At 36.3% G+C, this 18,791-nt stretch overlaps 1 protein-coding gene across 1 annotated transcript in view; it reads right to left on the bottom strand.

Annotated features, from left to right (window-relative positions):
• The window catches only part of Zranb1 (zinc finger RANBP2-type containing 1), a 60,394-nt gene that overhangs the window by 20,686 nt on the left and 20,917 nt on the right, over nucleotides 1-18,791 (bottom strand). Inside the window, 1 exon segment of the mRNA XM_063244906.1 lies at nucleotides 1,100-1,287. Within this exon segment, the coding sequence (XP_063100976.1) occupies nucleotides 1,100-1,287 (188 nt within the window).

Here is an 18,791-nt window from a genome sequence, read left to right as displayed (position 1 = left end):
GTAAAATATTACTTGCTCTAAGTATGAAGGGTAGACACCTACAAACACCCATAAGTATTCACATAGCACTTGGGACTTCATCACTACATAAGTTATATATATATAGTTACCCATTCATTTTTCTGCTTTTGTGAAAATTTACTAAAGGAAGACCCAATGTCTTCACAATTCCACCTTCAGCATAGTGCCTGGTATATAGCACAATCAATAAAGACTTTTTAAATGAATAACATACACATTCCAGTGCCTTTTAATATAATTCAAGTAATGTTTAATTGCAATGTTTAATTGAAATACTGGGGCTAAAGCATATGCTGGGGCAAGGGGGTGGAATGGTGTATACTTGTAGTCCTGGCTTTCCAGGAATCTGAGGCAGGAATATCACTGGAGCCTACGAGTTTAAGGCCAGACCAGGATACAGTCATAATTCATCTGAAAAGAAAAACTTAAAACAACACACACCCTTAAAAATTCTATACTGTTAGGCACGGTCACACACACCTGCAATCCCAGCACTCAACAGGTTGCAGCAGCAGAGTCACTATAATTTTGAGGCCAGCCTGCATTACACTGTGAGCTCAAGGCCACGTGAACTACATGGCAAGACCCTGTCTCAAAAAACAGTAACAAAAGAAAGTGCTCCAAAGGATATAACTGCATGTATATTTAAGTGTATAAGATAGATAACCATATTACTAAGTTTTGTTGGATCACTGAACAGAACTTTTGCAATCTCACCGTTTGAAAGTCCACTTTATATGCTTTAATTTTGTAACTTGAACAACTATTTCTAAGATGACAATATGTAATCTATTAACTAGTGATTTCCTACTGTTTATTTTTTCTGAAATTCTGTATAACTTGTACCCTTTTTCTGGTTTTTTTTCTTTTTCTCCTTAAATAAAATTAAAAAAAAAAAACAGTAACAAAAATTATATATTGTTGAAATTGCTTGAGTTTAACAAGATTTCTTGAATGCAGGTAAAAATATGTAAAATATTTAGGAACTGTTTAGAGAAACGTTATAATGTCAAAAATAAAAACTAAAGAACACATCTCCTTAGTATAAAAGAATATTTAACCAAAATGCCACACTTACCTCTGTAAGCAATATTGCTAGCATATCCTGTCTTTGAAAACGTATAGCCAAGTGTACCAGAGTATATCCAACATCAAAGGCAGAGGGACGGTTCAGCAAGCGTACTTCATCAGCAGTGAGCTGACGTGCAATATCTCCTCCTGATGATTTGTATGCTTCTATGGCAGCTAAATCCCCTTCTACTACCCCTGAAACAAGCATCAAAATAAAACAGCATTTAATTCTATCTTTTTTTATAAAAGGTACAAACTTGCAGCGTTCACATCAAAATTTAAGTGCTTCTCTGTTCTTCCCTGGATCCTGGGGTATCATTTAAATGTCCTAAAGAATACAAGGAAAGCTGTATTTTTCTCCCTTTTAAAAATTTTTTTCCAGAACAGGAACTGTCTCAGAAGGCACTTACCTTATATTAGTGCTGTAGAAGAACTATTAGAATATAGTAGCAGGATTGAAAACCTGTAACCTAGTGTAAAAAACAAGAGAAGACAGGAAGCCCCTGTGCTGAACCTGAGTTTATCCTGACTGCAAAAACGAAGGAGACACAGACACACTTCCAGTTGGTGCTTTTGCCCTTTACCGCATTCTTAAAGTCAAAAATTTTTTTTAAAAAAGTTGTGCTTTCCAGACCACTGTTAAGTTTTAGAACAATTTCCATCTCAAAACAAGTTTTCCTTGTCAGAAATTGTAACATTTTCATTGTAAGAAAAGTTTGTAATATTTTTATTTCAGATCATCTCATAGACATGACTTTCTTCTAACTATCAAGAATTGCTAATAAAGTAAAAACTGAGCCAGGTAATAAAACATTACAAACCAGTTAAGGGCAAAGGATAAAATAAACATGACTTTCTCCAAATTTATTAAAAAAAATTTTTTCCATTTCCACTGAATTATTTTATTACCTTAACAAATTATTGCTAAAAAATCATGTTTACTAAGCCGTACAGTATGAATATGCAACCTTGGGGAAAAAAATGAAACTGTAGATTAACTTCCAATTTAATGTAAATATTGCTTTAAAAACAGAAAAAGATTACAAAACCAAGTACTTTTAACTTTCAAAAAATTATCAAACAGAATGCTAATGCTACCTAAAAATACACATAGAGTATTTTTTTAAAAATATGTTTTAATCACCATTTTAAATTAGGAATCAAGATAGACATATCTTATAGACTGACATAATAATCTTCCACTTTACTAAAAGGAAAAAAAATCTCAAAATGATAAATTCCCACATTCATTTAATACTCATGGCATACTGAGGACATTAGTAGGCAATACAAGAAACACAAACACAATATGATTCCTATATTCAAAAAAATCTTTTATAATATCTATGGGCCAAAAAAGGCCATCTTTAAAAGTTTTCAGACTTCAGTTATAGACTCTAAGTGGTACGATGTTTACCAGCAATGTGTAAGGCCTTGCCCTAGCCCAAGCCCTAGCACCAACAAAACAAAACCAAAAAATAAAATAAGAATCCTTCATGGTATTGATAATACCTTCTTGCAGAAAATTTTTATTTTTACAACAATGTTGCTAATATATTCCTTGTTATATGCCTGTAAATTCAGCTGTGAATCTCATCCCTAACCTACTTTATAAAAAGCTTCCAAACACACATAAGCAACAGTGACCTAAAAGTCATTAGGGCTAAAATTTAGTTGAACTGGCATGAGACAAAAGTGATAAATCTTCCCAAAGAACAAACCCAGAGAATAGGCACAAAAAGCGCTACATAACTCAAAGACAATCCTCGTGATGGAGATGTAGAGCACTTGCCTAGTACACGTAAGCCCTAGGAGCAAACTTCAGTAGCACACACAAAACTACAATTAAAGAATTTTCTAGCCAGGTGTGGCGGCACAGGCCTGCAATCCCAGTACTCGGGAGACTGAGGCAGGAGAATCGTTGCAAGTTTAAGACACCTAGGCTGTAAAATGAGCTAAAGGCCAGTGTTAACTGCCTAGTGACACCCTGTCTCAAAAAAAAAAAAGTTTTTCTATTTTTAATTATGTTAAGCACACAATTCTAAAACTTTTGTTTTAATTAACAGTTAATATCTATCCCACAACTCTGAAAATTTAATGCTGTTTATTTAGAACTGAGTATGCCCAGCTCATCTCCTTTTTTTGTTCTATAGTATTTGTACATAAACGTAAGTATTTTTCCATTCCATCCTATTAAACCTAGAACTTGGACTACAGATGCAGCTTAGGGGTAGGTTACTTGCCTATCATGTATAAGACCATGGGTTTGATTCCCAGCACAATCAACCAAACAAAAAAGCTGTAACTATTTCAAGGAGCATGCAGCATCACTAAATCTCATTATTTTTTTAGTTAAACCTAAAAGTTTGTCTATCTGTAACATTTCATAAAATCAATATGAAGTGTTCTAAGCTCTCCCAAAAAGTTTGATTTACCTAAACATCTACTCAAGTATAGCTTATGAACATGTATATATACAAATGTGTTTGTATATCTGCATATATTTTCATTTTCAAAAGACAAATACAATGTAATCTAAAGCTAAACAACAAAAAATGTCCTTCTCTGACTTGAAAGAAGGGGAATGTTCTAAATCATTCTTTACTATTTCTAGTTAGCTTACTATAACAGCTAAAATTTAGAACAGTGGTGGCAAATCTATGGCACTGAGTCCTCTGTTGGCTTGTGAGGAAAATCACCCAGCAACTGTCCTACCCCTGAAGCATCAGATAACAGCACACATAGGGACTATGAACATGTTCAGAAAGGAACAGAAGCACTGGCTCTTTGTATCACTGACAGCTCTGTTATTTTTCAAGAAAAGATGTTAATGCATGAGTTATTTTTTCTAAACTTAAGCCTCAGTATTCAGGTTTAGCTGCAGGGTTGGCACTTTGCAATAAACAGTAAGTAGGTTTGGGGTTGCAATTTGGGCCCCAGGATTCTAAAAGGTTCACCACTAATGATCTAGAAAAATCTCATCTTAAAATTTCTTTCTTGGGGGTGTGTGGGTGTGTACAGCATTGGCACTGAGCTATATCCCCAACCCTTTTTAAAAATTTTTTACTTTAAGATACTAAATTGCCTAGGTTGGGCTCAAATTATCTATGAGCCTCCTAGAATGCTGAGGATCACGGATGTATTCTATCTACCACACCCAGCTTCTTAAAAATTCGTAACAATACATTTCCTCTCTGTTCTGCATCACTTTTGAAATTAGAAGTTAATTAGCACAATCAAGGAGAGGTAGTTCATAGACCAAATTGCACAGCAATCACACTGTGCTTTAGAACTACAATTCACATTAGTCATTCTGCCTTCATAGAAAGTACTATTAAAAAATAAAAAAGACAGCCAAGGATTTAGCTCAATGGCATAAGCACCTGCCTGGCAAGTGCAAAGCTGTGAATTCGATCCCTAGTACCAAAAAAATAAAAACGGGGCCAAGTATGGCGGTGCATGCCTGTAATCTCAGCACTTAGGAGGCTAAAGCAGGAGGACTGCTGTGTTTGGGGCTAGGCTACAAAATGAGTTCAAGGCCAGCCTGGACAACATGGTAAAACTCTGTCTTAAAAGACTAAATACATACGTATGTACATACATACAGAACTTCAAAATGTTGAACTACATAATATGTAATACCTCAATAATGCTGAGGTACATGTGTAAACACAACCAAGATTTTGTTTAGCCTAACCCCAAACATCAAAAACAATGTATTGCTCCTCCCACCCTTAATGCTACACTGAACTGCAGAATGACAATGCACTGCTCAATCCCTAGCACGGAGTAAATACAGGTGGGCAAAAAAATGAACATTCTTCTCTATTCACAGCACAAAATTTTGCAAACTTCCTGGATTGTGATCACGTACTTGACTATAGGAACAAATTTAAAAGAAAATACCTTACTGTCTAATGCTTTATGAATAGATAGTTATATTCTCTTCATTAATAATAGTAAGAGCTTGGTCTCAATGACTGAATTTTTACCTACAAAGATTAGTAAACTTATTTATATCAAATTTTATGAGGATGACATTCAGTGCTCTAAATTTTTATTGCACCTTTATCATATATACCTCAAAGAAAAATACTTATGAAGTTTAGGTCGCTTTTATATAGATTTGCACTGTGAACAGTGTTTATATTATATTCATACAATTTAAACTTTTAACCACCACGTTTTCTAAATATGGGGCAGGGGAGGACATCACCATAGTAGATGCAAAAAAAAAAAGCGAGATGTCTTGAGTTCTTCAAACTCATGCTGACCATCTCTTTTATTACAGTAATAAAAGGAAAGTACACAGAACAGGTGATAGGAAGAGTAAATACATGTAAATGCTAAAATCTCACTTTATAGAAAAAAGGATGGGACACTGTAAGAAAAAGAATTATGATCTGCATCTGTTTTCTAGTTTACTGAAGACTGCTGGTGCTTCTAAGAATACATGAAGGGGGGATTGCGGATTTAGCTCAGTGGCATAAGCGCCTGCCTGGCATGTGGGAGGTCATGAGTTGGATCCCCAGTATTAAAAAAAAGAATAAATGAAGCATCTTTTGCTTTATATTTTTTATTAATTTAACAAATATACTTTCTGTCACTTCCTCTATGCTATGATAAGTCAACCAAAGTAGGTACTGAGATAACCTGCATACAACTATGCTGTAATATCATTATATACAGTGATACGTAACTGCAGGAAAAGGAAAAGTGTTGATATACTTTTAAAAACACAGACATTTAAGAATAAGTAAAAGATACTATGTTATATAATAATAGCTACTAAGTGGTTTTAAAAAGATGCAGCAGCAGCAATTCATGTTGTCCTATAAATGCTGGGCCAGGAGTAAAGCTTGACATATTTTGAAGCCACAGATCAGTAAGTCACTGGGGACTGACTTCACAGCTACTATGGAACTCCGTTGGTTAGCATATGGAGCTGGCTCATAATGTTTATTAAACAGACTTATTTTTTTCCCCCATGTATGGCACAGTTTTCAAAGTTTTGCCTTACTTTCCTTTATGACATAAAATCATAAGGGTAACTTTGAAAAGAATGCCAAATGGTAAAAAAAAAAAAGCCAGGACTTACCTGAGCCCACATGGGCCAGCTCAACACTACCCTGGAGTTCTATGGTAGCTGTGACATTACAGCATGCTTTATGCTGTGGGGTCAGGGTGGACCTGGAGTCAGCAGGCACAATTTCAGGAACCCTTAAAGAGAAAAGTTAGTTTTAAGTGGTAATGTTCAGAATGTCCTATATGATGGTCAGCAGAAAGAAGCAGATGTGCCTGGCTCTAACATCTATATAGCTTTCCTCTATCCAGTTTAAACTATTTAACTGGTTTTACATATTAACAGGAAACTATACTTTTTTTAAAGTATTCTAATCATTTGGCTATAATTAATCACAAATCTCACTTAATACTTCTTTTAAAGTATCCTAATCATTTGGCTATAATTAATCACAAATCTCAATCACAGCAAACTCTTCAACATTCAAAATAGGAACTGTGTTAAATAAAAATGTTCTCAGTATTTTTAAGTGTACCTTCAAATAAGCCCAGTCACAAGGACAATCCCAGAAACACTTTGAGCGGACCAAAATGCATTCAAGTTGCACTTTCCACAGAACAGCAAAAGATTAAGACCCACCATTTTTCTATTCCGAGAGTAGTACTACAGAACAATAACCTTTCAAAACACCAAAAGACATGAAGACTACATTCTACTCAGTAATTTCAATTTCCACTATTAAAATAATCTCTTTAGAAAACCAAAACATCAGAAAGTAAAATACTCTCTAAGGCCTTTTTAAAATGTTCTATTATTAATTATAACAAACTATGTCAAATACAGTTTACGCTTCTAGGCTCTTACCTCCTTACATATTTGATCAAACTGTTAATCCAAGTGTTGTGGAATCATAAATCCCCAAAGTCATAAATAATACCTGAACTGGTAAGACGCCTTTACAAGAAAGGAGATCCAGGGGGCTGGGGATTTAACTCAGCGGCATGAGTAACTGTCTTGCAAGCAGGCAACTGTGAGTTCGATCCCCGGTACCAATAAAAAAAAATAAAAAATAAAAAATAAAAAAAAATAAAGGAGATCTTGCTGTGCAGGAAGAATTACTGCTGAAAGCAAGATGGAAAGATTCAAAAAAAGAACTCACAAGGTTATCTTTGGGACAAATTATTAGAGATGAATACAAGTATTGATAGATTAGAGTATTACAAATAAAATATCCCCAAACTATTCCACTGACAAAATAAAGGTTCATAAAAATGTAGGATTCTAAAAGTGCATTTTCAGACTCACGTAAAATAGTATATACCAAAGCCACATTCACCACTGCAATCAAAAGTTTTTCTGACTTCAAAATAAAATATATTAATTTTAAACCTAAATGTAGATTTTAAAATTATACTATTTTAGATAGGCCTGCTGAGACTGAATATTCTAGCCCAGTGGTAGCGATCCTAACGCACTGTGTTAGTAAACAGCACCAAAGGTGCAGAGTTGTGGAGAAAGGGTAAAGGGAAATTCTCTCATGATTTATCTTGGCTTTATACTGTGATACTATACCCACTGAACCCTTCTTCTAGTCAAAAGCACAGATTAATATAATCATCAAAATAGAAGAGACGTTAAGAATCAACCTTCCGGGGCTGGGGATTTAGCTCAGTGATGTAAGTGCCTGCCTGGCAATCACAAGTTCGTGAGTGCGATTCCCGGTACCCACCCCCCCAAATCAACCTTCCCATCCTGATAAAATCCCTAGCTAGATATACATAACATTAAGGTCTGTGTCATGTACCACAGCATTAGAAGGTGCCACAGCTTCATGAATACTCATGGCCCTGCCATATACACATATCCACAGAACTTAGTAGTTCATTTTTGCCTAACAGTTTTAGGTCCATATACTCAACAACACACATTACACATCATCATCACACCATTACATCTCTCAAAAAACAATCTTCCCCTTTCCTGATGTTCAGGAAAAATGACACTGGTATCAACTCAGGTGCCTCGCCTTTTTTAACTCTTTTTTTCCCCTCAGCCCAATATCATCCAACCATGATAATTCCTTTCAGGTTCTTGCCCAAGGTGCGCTTTTTCCTGATTTTAAAGGGTCCAAACACATACAATTTCCTCCACACAAACATCTTTCCTTCTTCTAAGGTCACCCTAGATGTCAACTAAAGCCCTCTCCAAGTCTCCTAATGAGATTAGGTTACTTGTTCCTCTAACAGTCTTATTTCTGAGCCATACTGGCTTGATGAATTGTGATCTTCTCCACCAGAATATAAACTCTTTTGAGAGACATGACTATTCCATGCTTGAGAATACATCAATGAATACTGAAATGAACAAATAAATTATGAAACCAACTAACAACAAAAAAGCAAAAGCCATTTTTAAAGTAACTAAGGAGGAAGTAGAATGGACATTTTATCAGATTTTTAAGTATGAAATAAAGTTATAATTATTTAAGACAAAGTGTGAAGTCTTCTGAACATGAGTGTGCGCATGTCTGTGTGTATGGCATTATCACTGGTACACAATACCTGACACCAAGGACTTAAAAGAGAGATTTATTTTGGCTCACAGTTTAGTCCATGCTCCACTGGCTCCAAGGGAAAAACAGCATATCAGAGGGGAATAGTGGAGGAATAGCTGTTCATATCATGGCCATTGGGAAGTAGAGAGAGAGAAGCAAGAAGATATACAGTAGGGGCTGGGGATTTAGCTCAGTGGCATAAGCGCCTGCCTTGAAGCAGGCAGTTCTGAGTTCGATCCCTGGTACCGATAAAAAGGAAAAAGACAAAAAAAAAAAGAAGATATACAGTTTCTACTTTTGAACAGCAAGTCTGCTATATCACCTCCATAATTCACCTTCTAATAAGGTGACACATAAGACACCTTTTAATGTCTGCCTATAAGGCATAAAGCTTCTGGGGGACTATATAAATATACATATATATATATATATATATATACACACATACACACACACGTGTATATATATGTAGTTTACAGGATCTGCCAATTCAGGAAAAGAAAAATAGCTTTTTTTTTTCCCCAACAGATGGTCTTACCCTCATATGGGGGACCCTACAAAATGTTACACATCATGTAAAGCTACTATCCTGCTGGAGCTTTAGAAAAGATTCATGTGCAGCAACCAAGGTTGCCCAAGCAGCAGTTCACCATACTAGTAAATGACTATAAGCCAATGGTCACCTCTTGGAGCACCTCTTGTTTTTTGGTACCCAGAGATCAAACTCATGACCTTGCACTTGCCAGGTAGGTGCTTATGCCACCATGTTAAATCCCCAGCCCTAGAGCACCTCTTGTAATTGTACAGGCCAAAGGTAATATATTAATCTCATGATATCAATAAATTTAGTATTAAAATATTACAAATTTTTCTTCTCCTAAAGTGTTTATACTTTTTTTGACAGACTATATATATGTGCCTCAAAACAAACTTTTATTTAAGAATCATCTATACAGATGGAAACACCAAAATCAATGAGAAAATAATTATTCAAATTAATGGAAATTTTTTACAACAAATATTTGAAGGTTCCCTGGGGATTCAGCTCAGTGGCACAAGCGCCTGCCTCGCAAGCACAAGGTTCGATCCCTGGTGTGTGTGTGGAGTGTGTATGTGTGTGTGTATTTAAGTCTTAGTTGAATCCAAATACTTTACAAAACAAAGATAAAATATTAATAGGTTATTCTACTCAAAGAAAGATAGAAGTGAGAAAATGTTTCTATAGATGTCACATAATCTGATAAAATTATCAAAAGTACTCAAACAAAAGACACAAATCAATTCACAAAAAAAAAAAAAAAGACTGATAAAACAGGACAGCATAATGCCCTTAATAATAAATACCAGCAAAGACCTGCAATGGGAGTCTCATATTGCTGCTAATAATAAGGGATAGGCTAATTAACTTCATGTTTGGCAACTCATTTTTATATTATATATTCACTTCATAAAAGATGAAACCATTTTAGTTCAAAATGTAAGATCCAAGCTGGGCGCAGTGGCATGCACCTATAATCCTGCCACTCACAGGCTGAGGCAGGAAGATCACCAAGAGTTCAAAGCCGGCCTGGGATGGATGGATGGACAGATAGATAGATGAGATTCAATGAAAATAAGAAAATACACAATGTAATTTCAACCCTGTAAAAATAAATAAAATACAAAAATAAGAAAAACTTCCTCTAGGTAGTAACTATAAAACTGCATCATTGAATTTTTTTCAGTTTTTCTTATGTCTAAACTTTCTCTAATATGCACTCTGGTTATACTATTTAAAAATATTAAACTTATATAATGCTACAGGACGTAACAATGTCTAAATTTGATAAAAACAAGAAATATGGTATATCCACTGACAAATGAATAGATAAGCCAAACATAACAAATGCATGCAATGGAATATTATTCAGTCCTAAAAATTTTTAAATAAATTTTAATGCATGCCACAACATAGATGAACCTTAATAAAGACTGTGTTAAGTAAAATACATCACAAAAGGAAAAATACTATATAATTCCACTCATGAGGTTTTCACAGTAATCATACTCATAGAAAGCAAACTGGTAGCTGTCACAGCTAGGGGAGAGCAAATGGGATGTTTAATATTTTGCAATATGTAGAAAGTTCTAGAGACAGATGGTGATGTTTACACAACGATATAGTAAATGCCACTGATGTGACTTTAAAATGAATAAAATGGGGGCCTGGTAAGGGATATAGCTAAGGGATATAGTACATCCCAGCAAACTCATCCTGTATTCAATTCCCACCACTAGTAAAATATTTAAATAAAACTAGATTAAAATGAGTACAATGATAAAATTTTTCACATATAATTTACCACAATTAAATTGTAAAACACAAGGGTACAATGATACAGTAGGGCATCAGGACACTATTTAGACATATCAGAGATGATAATTCAGATCGCCTATACAGTATTCTTCTCTCTTAAACATCCACACATTAAGAATAACTGCAAAACTAGACTCTTCAAAACACTAATGTAATGGGCTGGGGATGTGACTCAATGGTAATTGCCTAGCATACACAAGACCCATAGGTTCAATCTCTACCATTGCAGGGAAGATAAGAATTTTTAAAAATTCATCTTTCAAAAGATTAAATTAAAAAATTAGGCATTCTTGGGAGGGTGAGGCAGGAAGATGGCCACAAGTTCAAGACCAACATCTGCTACACAGTGAATTCAAGGTCAGCCTGAACTACAGAGCAAGACCCTGTCTCAAAACAATAAATAAAATAAAAATTCAAAAAAACTAAGCACTGCTCTAGATGAGAGGAGACTAAAAACACAATGGACTGTGTAATCCTTGATTAAACAGGATGATAACACCAAACAAGGTACTGGTGAAACTGAATACAGACTTTTGGTATTAAATGTCTTGCATGATTATACAATGTGGCTACGGAGGAAAAATGTCTTTGTTATTGGGAATTAAATGCTAAAGTATCTAGGGATTAAAAATGTCGTATGTAGGGAATTTAGCTCAGTGGCATAAGCGCCTGCCTTGCAAGCAGGCAGTCGTGAGTTTGATACTCGGTACCGATAAAAAGGAAAAAGACCCAAAAAAGAGAGAGGGGCTGGGGATTTAGCTCAGCGGCTGTGAGTTCAATCCCTGGTACCGATAAAAAGTTAAAAAAAAAAAAGACAAAAAACACCCCCCAAAAAATGTCATCTGTATACAGCTAACTCAAGTACTGTATCTCAGAACAAAATCAGTGAAAGAGCAAAAGACAAATACAGAAAATCAAATATAACAAAGTAAACTGGAAAATCTATGTACTGGAAAAAGTATGTAGTACTTTGTATAGTAAGTATAACTTTTACATAGGTAATGAAATTTCTTAGAATAAAACGTTGATGAAGAAAATGGTTGTCTACAGCAGAACTGGAAGTGACAAGAAGAAACTTTGTTTTCCAACCATTTATGCTTGTTCTCATTTCTTATTATCATATAAGACTTTGTTGTGACAGTATTAGAGTTTGAATTGAAGCCAGGGCCTTGACAATGAGCAACATCCTTTTTTTTTTTTTTTTTTTGAAGTTTTGTTCTGTTCTGTCTTGAGAAAGGGTTTCATTAAATCATTAACTTTTCCACCCAGACTGGGTTCAAACTTAGAATCCTCCAACCTGCTAAGACTACTGGCCTTAGCCACCAGATCCTGCTTACTTTTAAAAGATGTTTTATACTTTATTCTCCAGTAATTCTCAAGTCTAACCAGGTTGTTTGATATTTAATATTAAAACATACATCTAGACATCCTAATTCAGAGTGCCCATTTAATACAGTAGTTGTTTAAAAGTTAAAGTCTTTATTACATCAATGATGTATATTCAAATGTCAATATCATGTAACAGACATTTTCTTTCTACAGTAAAAAGTACACATCACCACTGACAAGCCTGTATAATCAATTGCTTGTGAAAGCCATAAATTATGTCTCAGGCACACTAGAGGTAACCAGTATATGGCTGCACCTCTGTGTCTGCCATCACCACTTACTTGCCTTAATATAACACACTCTAATTCTGGAAGTTTACTTTAATCGCAAGTGTCAAGAAGTACTTTCAAATCCCAGACTAAAGTGGCTAACATTATTTAAAAGTGGGAAGGATATTGCTGAAAATTCTCACAATTCACTTTAAAATCATGACATAAGATGCCATTTTATATCCAGAGTTCCAAAATCACAGGGAAATCCTTGAAACTGTAAAGGAAAAATAAGACAAAACACAAACCCAAAGTATTAACTGCTTTCACGGCAGCTTACAAGCAGCTGAGTTAGTTAAAAATATTACAGGCTGTCAGACAGGACTGAGCCCTCAAAGGAGCCAGTGCAAAAGTCCTTGTAATCTTGGAGGAGAGGGACACTTCCCTAGTAGGCCAGATCTCAAGACAAAAGGCAAAGCAAATACACCCACATCCTAAGGACTGGTAGTCCAAATAGTTCTCTTTCACCATGACACAGTAAGGAGTCACCATTCCAACCTTCTACAGGAAGAGTCACTGTATGTGATTCGCTTCCCCATTCATTCCTGAATTAATTTTACCTGAGCAATTAATCTTACTGGTTAACCATAGTTCTGTCCCACCTTATGCCCACCTTGTGAGTTCCCAGGTTTTCCCCACCTTGGACCTCTCTCACCTAGAAAAGACAGTCTCACCTAGAAAAAGACAGTCTTTGGCAACCCACTTGGGAACCCTCTGTCTCTCTCAGACAGAAGCTTTCTTTCTCTCAATAAATATATTCTGCTCTTAACCTCCATTGTTCCTAAAATTCATTTTTCGATTTTAGAGAACACAAACTCATACCAGACAGATAGTAGGTTGAGAGTTTCATTCCCCTATATTAATGGTGCTAAAAATAATTCTATCCCCTATTGTTGGTAAAGAGTTAACTCCAGGCAGAATAATGTGTATAGTGCAAAGACAGCATAGTCTAAATAGCTACACACACAACCCACATTAAGGTTATCATACAAAGTTAATCAAGGACGTACAAGGAACTGCCAACACTCTAGGAGCTTACTTTCCTTTTATGGATACGGTACCAAAGATTTGCTACAGTAGTCTGCTTGTATAGTGGAGTCTAGTAAAAATTTTTAGTAAGACTGTTAACTCAAACCATTTATTAAAACACACACACATACACACACACACACACACATACACGGCAACTGGACAGTTTTAAATGTTGAAGACTGAGATCTAAGAACTCTTTCTGGCCCTGCCTTCATTCATATGTAAAGCGACATATTAAGAAAAATACTAAGCCAGGCATGATGGTGCATGCTTGTAATTACAGTACTTGGGAGGGTAAAGCCTGGAGAATGACTGAAAGTCTGAAGCCAGCCTGAGCTACAAAGTTTGAGTTCAAGGCCTGCCTGAACTGTATAGTGAGACCCTGTCTCAAAAAGACCAAAATAAATAAATAAATAAAATTTAACCTAAAGATGGGGGGGAGCATGGATTGAACCCACAGCTTTGCATATGCTAAGAAGGCTTAGGAAAGAGCTCTATCATTGACTACATCCCCAACATATGTTTTTGTTTTTAAGGCAAATTTTAATTTTCCCAGGATGGCCTCAAAGTTGCAATGCTCCTGCCTCAGCTTCCCAAGAAATTGAGATCATAAACATGCACCACTGCACTTAGTCCCCAAGATTTCTTACAGAGGTAAAACTCACTACTGTGGGGGCTGGGGATTTAGCTCAGTGGCATAAGTACCTGCCTTGCAAGCAAGGCAGTCGTGAGTTCGATCCCCGGTACCGATTAAAAAACAAACAAACAAACAAAAAAAAAAAAAAAAAAACTCACTACTGTGTCCAATAAAAGGATTTATTTTCTGCTTAACATGGTAATTTTCTTGAAATAAGTCACCCTGCAGGCATCACAGTTCATAATACTAACATCTTGTAAATGATTTTTCTTTAAAGTTAACCTAATTTTATTTGAATTACTGAATGCCTTTTCATTTAATTAGAAATGGATTTAAAAACCACAAATTCAAAAAAGGTTTATTTTACAATTATTTATTTTTCCATAAAGAAAGCAAACTAACACTAATACAACCTTAACAGCTTCCTTCCTTCCTTAAAAAAAAAAAAAAACTCAATTCACAAACGGTATGTCCACATAACACAATTTTTAACACTAATACCAAAAAAAAACTGTAAAGAATATTTTAAAATATAGTAACCCTATGTATTGCTGATTTCTGTTAAAAGAGTGAATTCCAAGTAGACAAATACCTTCCAAAAAACTTAAGTCACCTAAGTTATAGAAATTCCTACAGTTACATCGACCACTATAATGTGTACACATAACAAATGACACAGGGCATATGTGATAGTCAGAGGTGGTGAGGAGAACAATTACAATCAGGATACAGAATTTATAATATTATTTTATGATGGTCACCTGGAGTTAAATACAAGAAAGTGCAGGAAGTCTGTCCACAACACTAAAGACCCAGAATATTCAGCCAACGGCCTAGATATCACAACGATGTCCTGCATGAGTCCAGCTGAAGACCTACAGCCCATGACAATGCCTTCCACGAGTCCAACTGGAGGTCTAAAGCCCACAAAGAATCATGCCAGTCTGTTTGATGGATCTGCACTGGGAAGGCCCAAAGGTCAGCAGTGGAAGCTAGAAAGTCTATGCCAGCAGGATGAAGGCACTGTGCCAGGAGGTTGAGGGTTCTACAATGCGCCAAGAAGTCATGCTCAAGGCTGTCCTGAAAAGTACCACAGCTATCCTCAGCAACAAGGAGCTTGTGAGCTCCTCCAACGATGAAAATAGTCGAGTACATGCCAGAAAGCCAGTGTGACAAGCCACTCCTGGAGATTAAACAGCATACATCTTCCCCTCCAGAGCCAGGAAGTAATGCTCAATGTAAGGCGCAAAGCTCAAAGTGAACCACAGCCACTCTCATCAACAAGGTTCCAAACTCCTCTGATGGCAATGGCTGAACCCATACTGGGGAAGCTGGCCATGACAAGCTCCTCCAGGAGAACCAATAGTTCGAAACAGCAACACTTAGGAGAACCCACAACACCCAGCTCTTCCTTCTCCATGTCTTTTTTTATGCTGGCAACTTTCCTCAGGTGGGCCATCTACACTCAGTACCACACGATTTAATTCAGCTAGTGTTAAGCTGACCACCAGTTTTTAATCCATAACAGTGTAAGTTTCTAGCAAGGACACAAAAACACAATTGGCATCAATATGGATGCCTCAAATACTGATTTTCACTAGGTCTGATGGCACATAAATCCCAGCACTCCAAGAGGCTGAGGTAGGAGGATCAAAGTTCCAACCCAATCTGTACTTTGTGACCTAACAAGATCCCGTCTCCCCAAAAAGAACTCTTTTAAAGAAATGGAGATGGCCATGGATTTAGATCAGCAGCATAAGTGCCTGCCTGGCAAGTGTGAGGTTGTGAGTTTGATCCCCACTATAAAAAAAAAAAAAAAAAAGGAATGGAGATTGAGATGGAGCTCAGCACAAAAGCCGAGTCCAATTTCTAGTATTGTCAAAAATTTGTTCTGTATTTTCAACAAGTTATAAGGGAAAAATTATCAGATCATATCTAACTTATTTTTGCAAACAATTAGACAGAAAAAGTTAATTCCAGAATTTCACTTTCTGATTTTAAAAACCACCTGATAAGCATAACAAATTTCATTCATAAATAAGATTACAATTTTCATGATTCCATTTCAACTCATTCCTTGACAAAGAAGAGATTTTGGTTTCACTTACAAACAAATGATTCTCAAGAGAATACCAGTATAAACTGCATGTCATCCCAAAGTATTAATGCGCCAGAGAAAGCACTACTTAAAGAACGAGTCACACGTTCTTTAAAAGTTGCCGGGCCAGGGATATAGCTCAGTGGCATAAGCACCTGTCTAGCAAGCGCAAGGTCCTGAGTTCAATTCCCAGTACCACACAAAAAAGGCTGTACATATACATACCACTACTATTGAGCAAATGAGTATTTCTGTGTATAAATTCCAGTTTCAACTGTACTTGTTATACATGCTTAGGTGGGGGTGCTGGAGCTCAAATCCAGGGCCTTGTGTATGCTCTACAAGTGCACTACCTAAGCTTCAAGAAAAGACAACTCCAGTCCTTTTTTGTTTTAAGTCTTGCTAGATGTAGTTCAGTTCTGCCTTGAACTCACTATGTGGCCAGGCTGGGCTTGCCTGGAGTACTGGAATTACAGGCACATGCCACCATACCTAAGCTTGATTCTTTACCCCATACCTTCAACACCAGCACCAAATACCAATTCTTTCCCATCTTCTTTAGTAGGCACACTGGGAAAACTAAAAAAGATACTGATTAACAATGAGCCAAAATAGGTACAAAGTGTAGATTAGTGACAGGGTGGTTGACTGATATATGTAAGGCCTTGAGTCACATCCCCAGCAACACACACAGTTTAGAAAAATGCCAAAGCAGGAGGTTACAGGTCCAATGACAAAGAAAATATTTTCATACAAAAATTTTATCTGGCAAGGAACAGAGGTACACAACTATGATCCCAACATTCATGATGCTGAGGCATGAGGACTGTCGTGAGTTTAAGGCCAGCCTACTGCAAAGTAAGATCCCATCCCAAAAGGAGTTTTTTTTATTCCATGGCACTTTAGGTATAGGAAACACAATGTTTAAGTCAAATACTACTACCAGTAAAAGTACAAAGATGGGAGAAAGTAGTAAAAGTGAAGGTAAAAAGAAACAAAACCTAACTTCACACAATTCATATCCTTGCCAGTTAAGATTTCACCACACTTACCACTTCCAGTCTGACCACCAGACCTAGTGCCACTGCGTCAGGTCCCAAATAGTCAGAAAGCTAGGAAGAAAGCAAAGAATCTAGAAATTCAAGAGAAGCAGGGTAACAGTATGTTCAGCTAGACTCCAACTCTCAAAAAGCTTTTTCCACTGATGGATTTAACAAACATGAGTAACCAATATGTAGCAGGCACAGTTCTAGTATAGTACCAGAACATATCTATGAGCCAAACATTCAAAAATTTAGACCACTAGAAACCTAAGCTTTAAGAAAAGACAAATAATAAATACAATGACCAAATATATCAGGAGGTTACAAGTGTTATGAAGAAAATTAAAAATGGAAGAAGGGGGTATAGGAAATGGATGAGATTTTAGATATAGCAGTCATGAATGTCTCACTGAAAAAGCATCATATGAGAAAATAAGGAAAGGAGGTAGGTAGCAATTCCTACATCTGGAATGAGCAATGCAAGCAGAAGAATGCTAAATCCATGATAGCAAACTTTTTAAATTTGTCTTTTGGAGACAGGGTCTCACTATACAATTCAGGCAGGTCTTGAGCTCACTCTGTTAAGCCAGGCTGGTCTTCAACTCGCAACAATACTCCTGCCTCAGCCTCCCAAGTGCTGAGATTACAGGTATGCACACCACACCCGGTTATGGCCAACCTTTTAGAGCTTTTAATAACATATAGCCAGCTGCTGCACAGGTGCCACAGGTTCATCACCCTACCCTAAGACTATTGGGTAAAAACAGAAAAGGTAGATTCACACATGAGCCAAAGGTGACAGTAGACTGCAGAAGTAAACAATGCACACTGAGAGAAAGGAGACACAGAGTACACACACTGCGTTGTATACATAGTCTTTAAAAGACTTTCACTTTTACTCTTTGTCAGACAGGCAATCACTAGAGTTCCAAGCAGAGGTTTTTTTGGTTTTCGTTTTGGTTTTTTAAGAGTAGCTCTTATATTAAAAGCAGATTGTAAATGACAATGGTGGGAGGCACTCTGATTTAGAACAAGATAGTGAAAAGCGGTTAGATTCTGAATATATTTTGACGGTACAGTCAACAGAATGTTCTGACAAATAGGAATGAGTATAAGAGAAATACAGGAGAATCATGAATGACCAAAGCTGAATCTGCCATCAACTGAGATGGGGGACTATGGGACAACAAACTAGCTCAGTTTTAGATATAAGATTGAAACATTACACACTCAAAGGGAGTTGCTGAGTAGACAGATGGATATATGAATTTAAAGTTCAGCTATACAAGTTATCCAAC

Source organism: Cavia porcellus, unplaced genomic scaffold (assembly GCF_034190915.1).
Source record: "Cavia porcellus strain 051 isolate PalLab524CR breed Dunkin Hartley unplaced genomic scaffold, mCavPor4.1 scaffold_2, whole genome shotgun sequence".
Lineage (NCBI taxonomy): Eukaryota > Metazoa > Chordata > Mammalia > Rodentia > Caviidae > Cavia > Cavia porcellus.
This window is presented reverse-complemented; position numbering and strand designations above follow the sequence as displayed.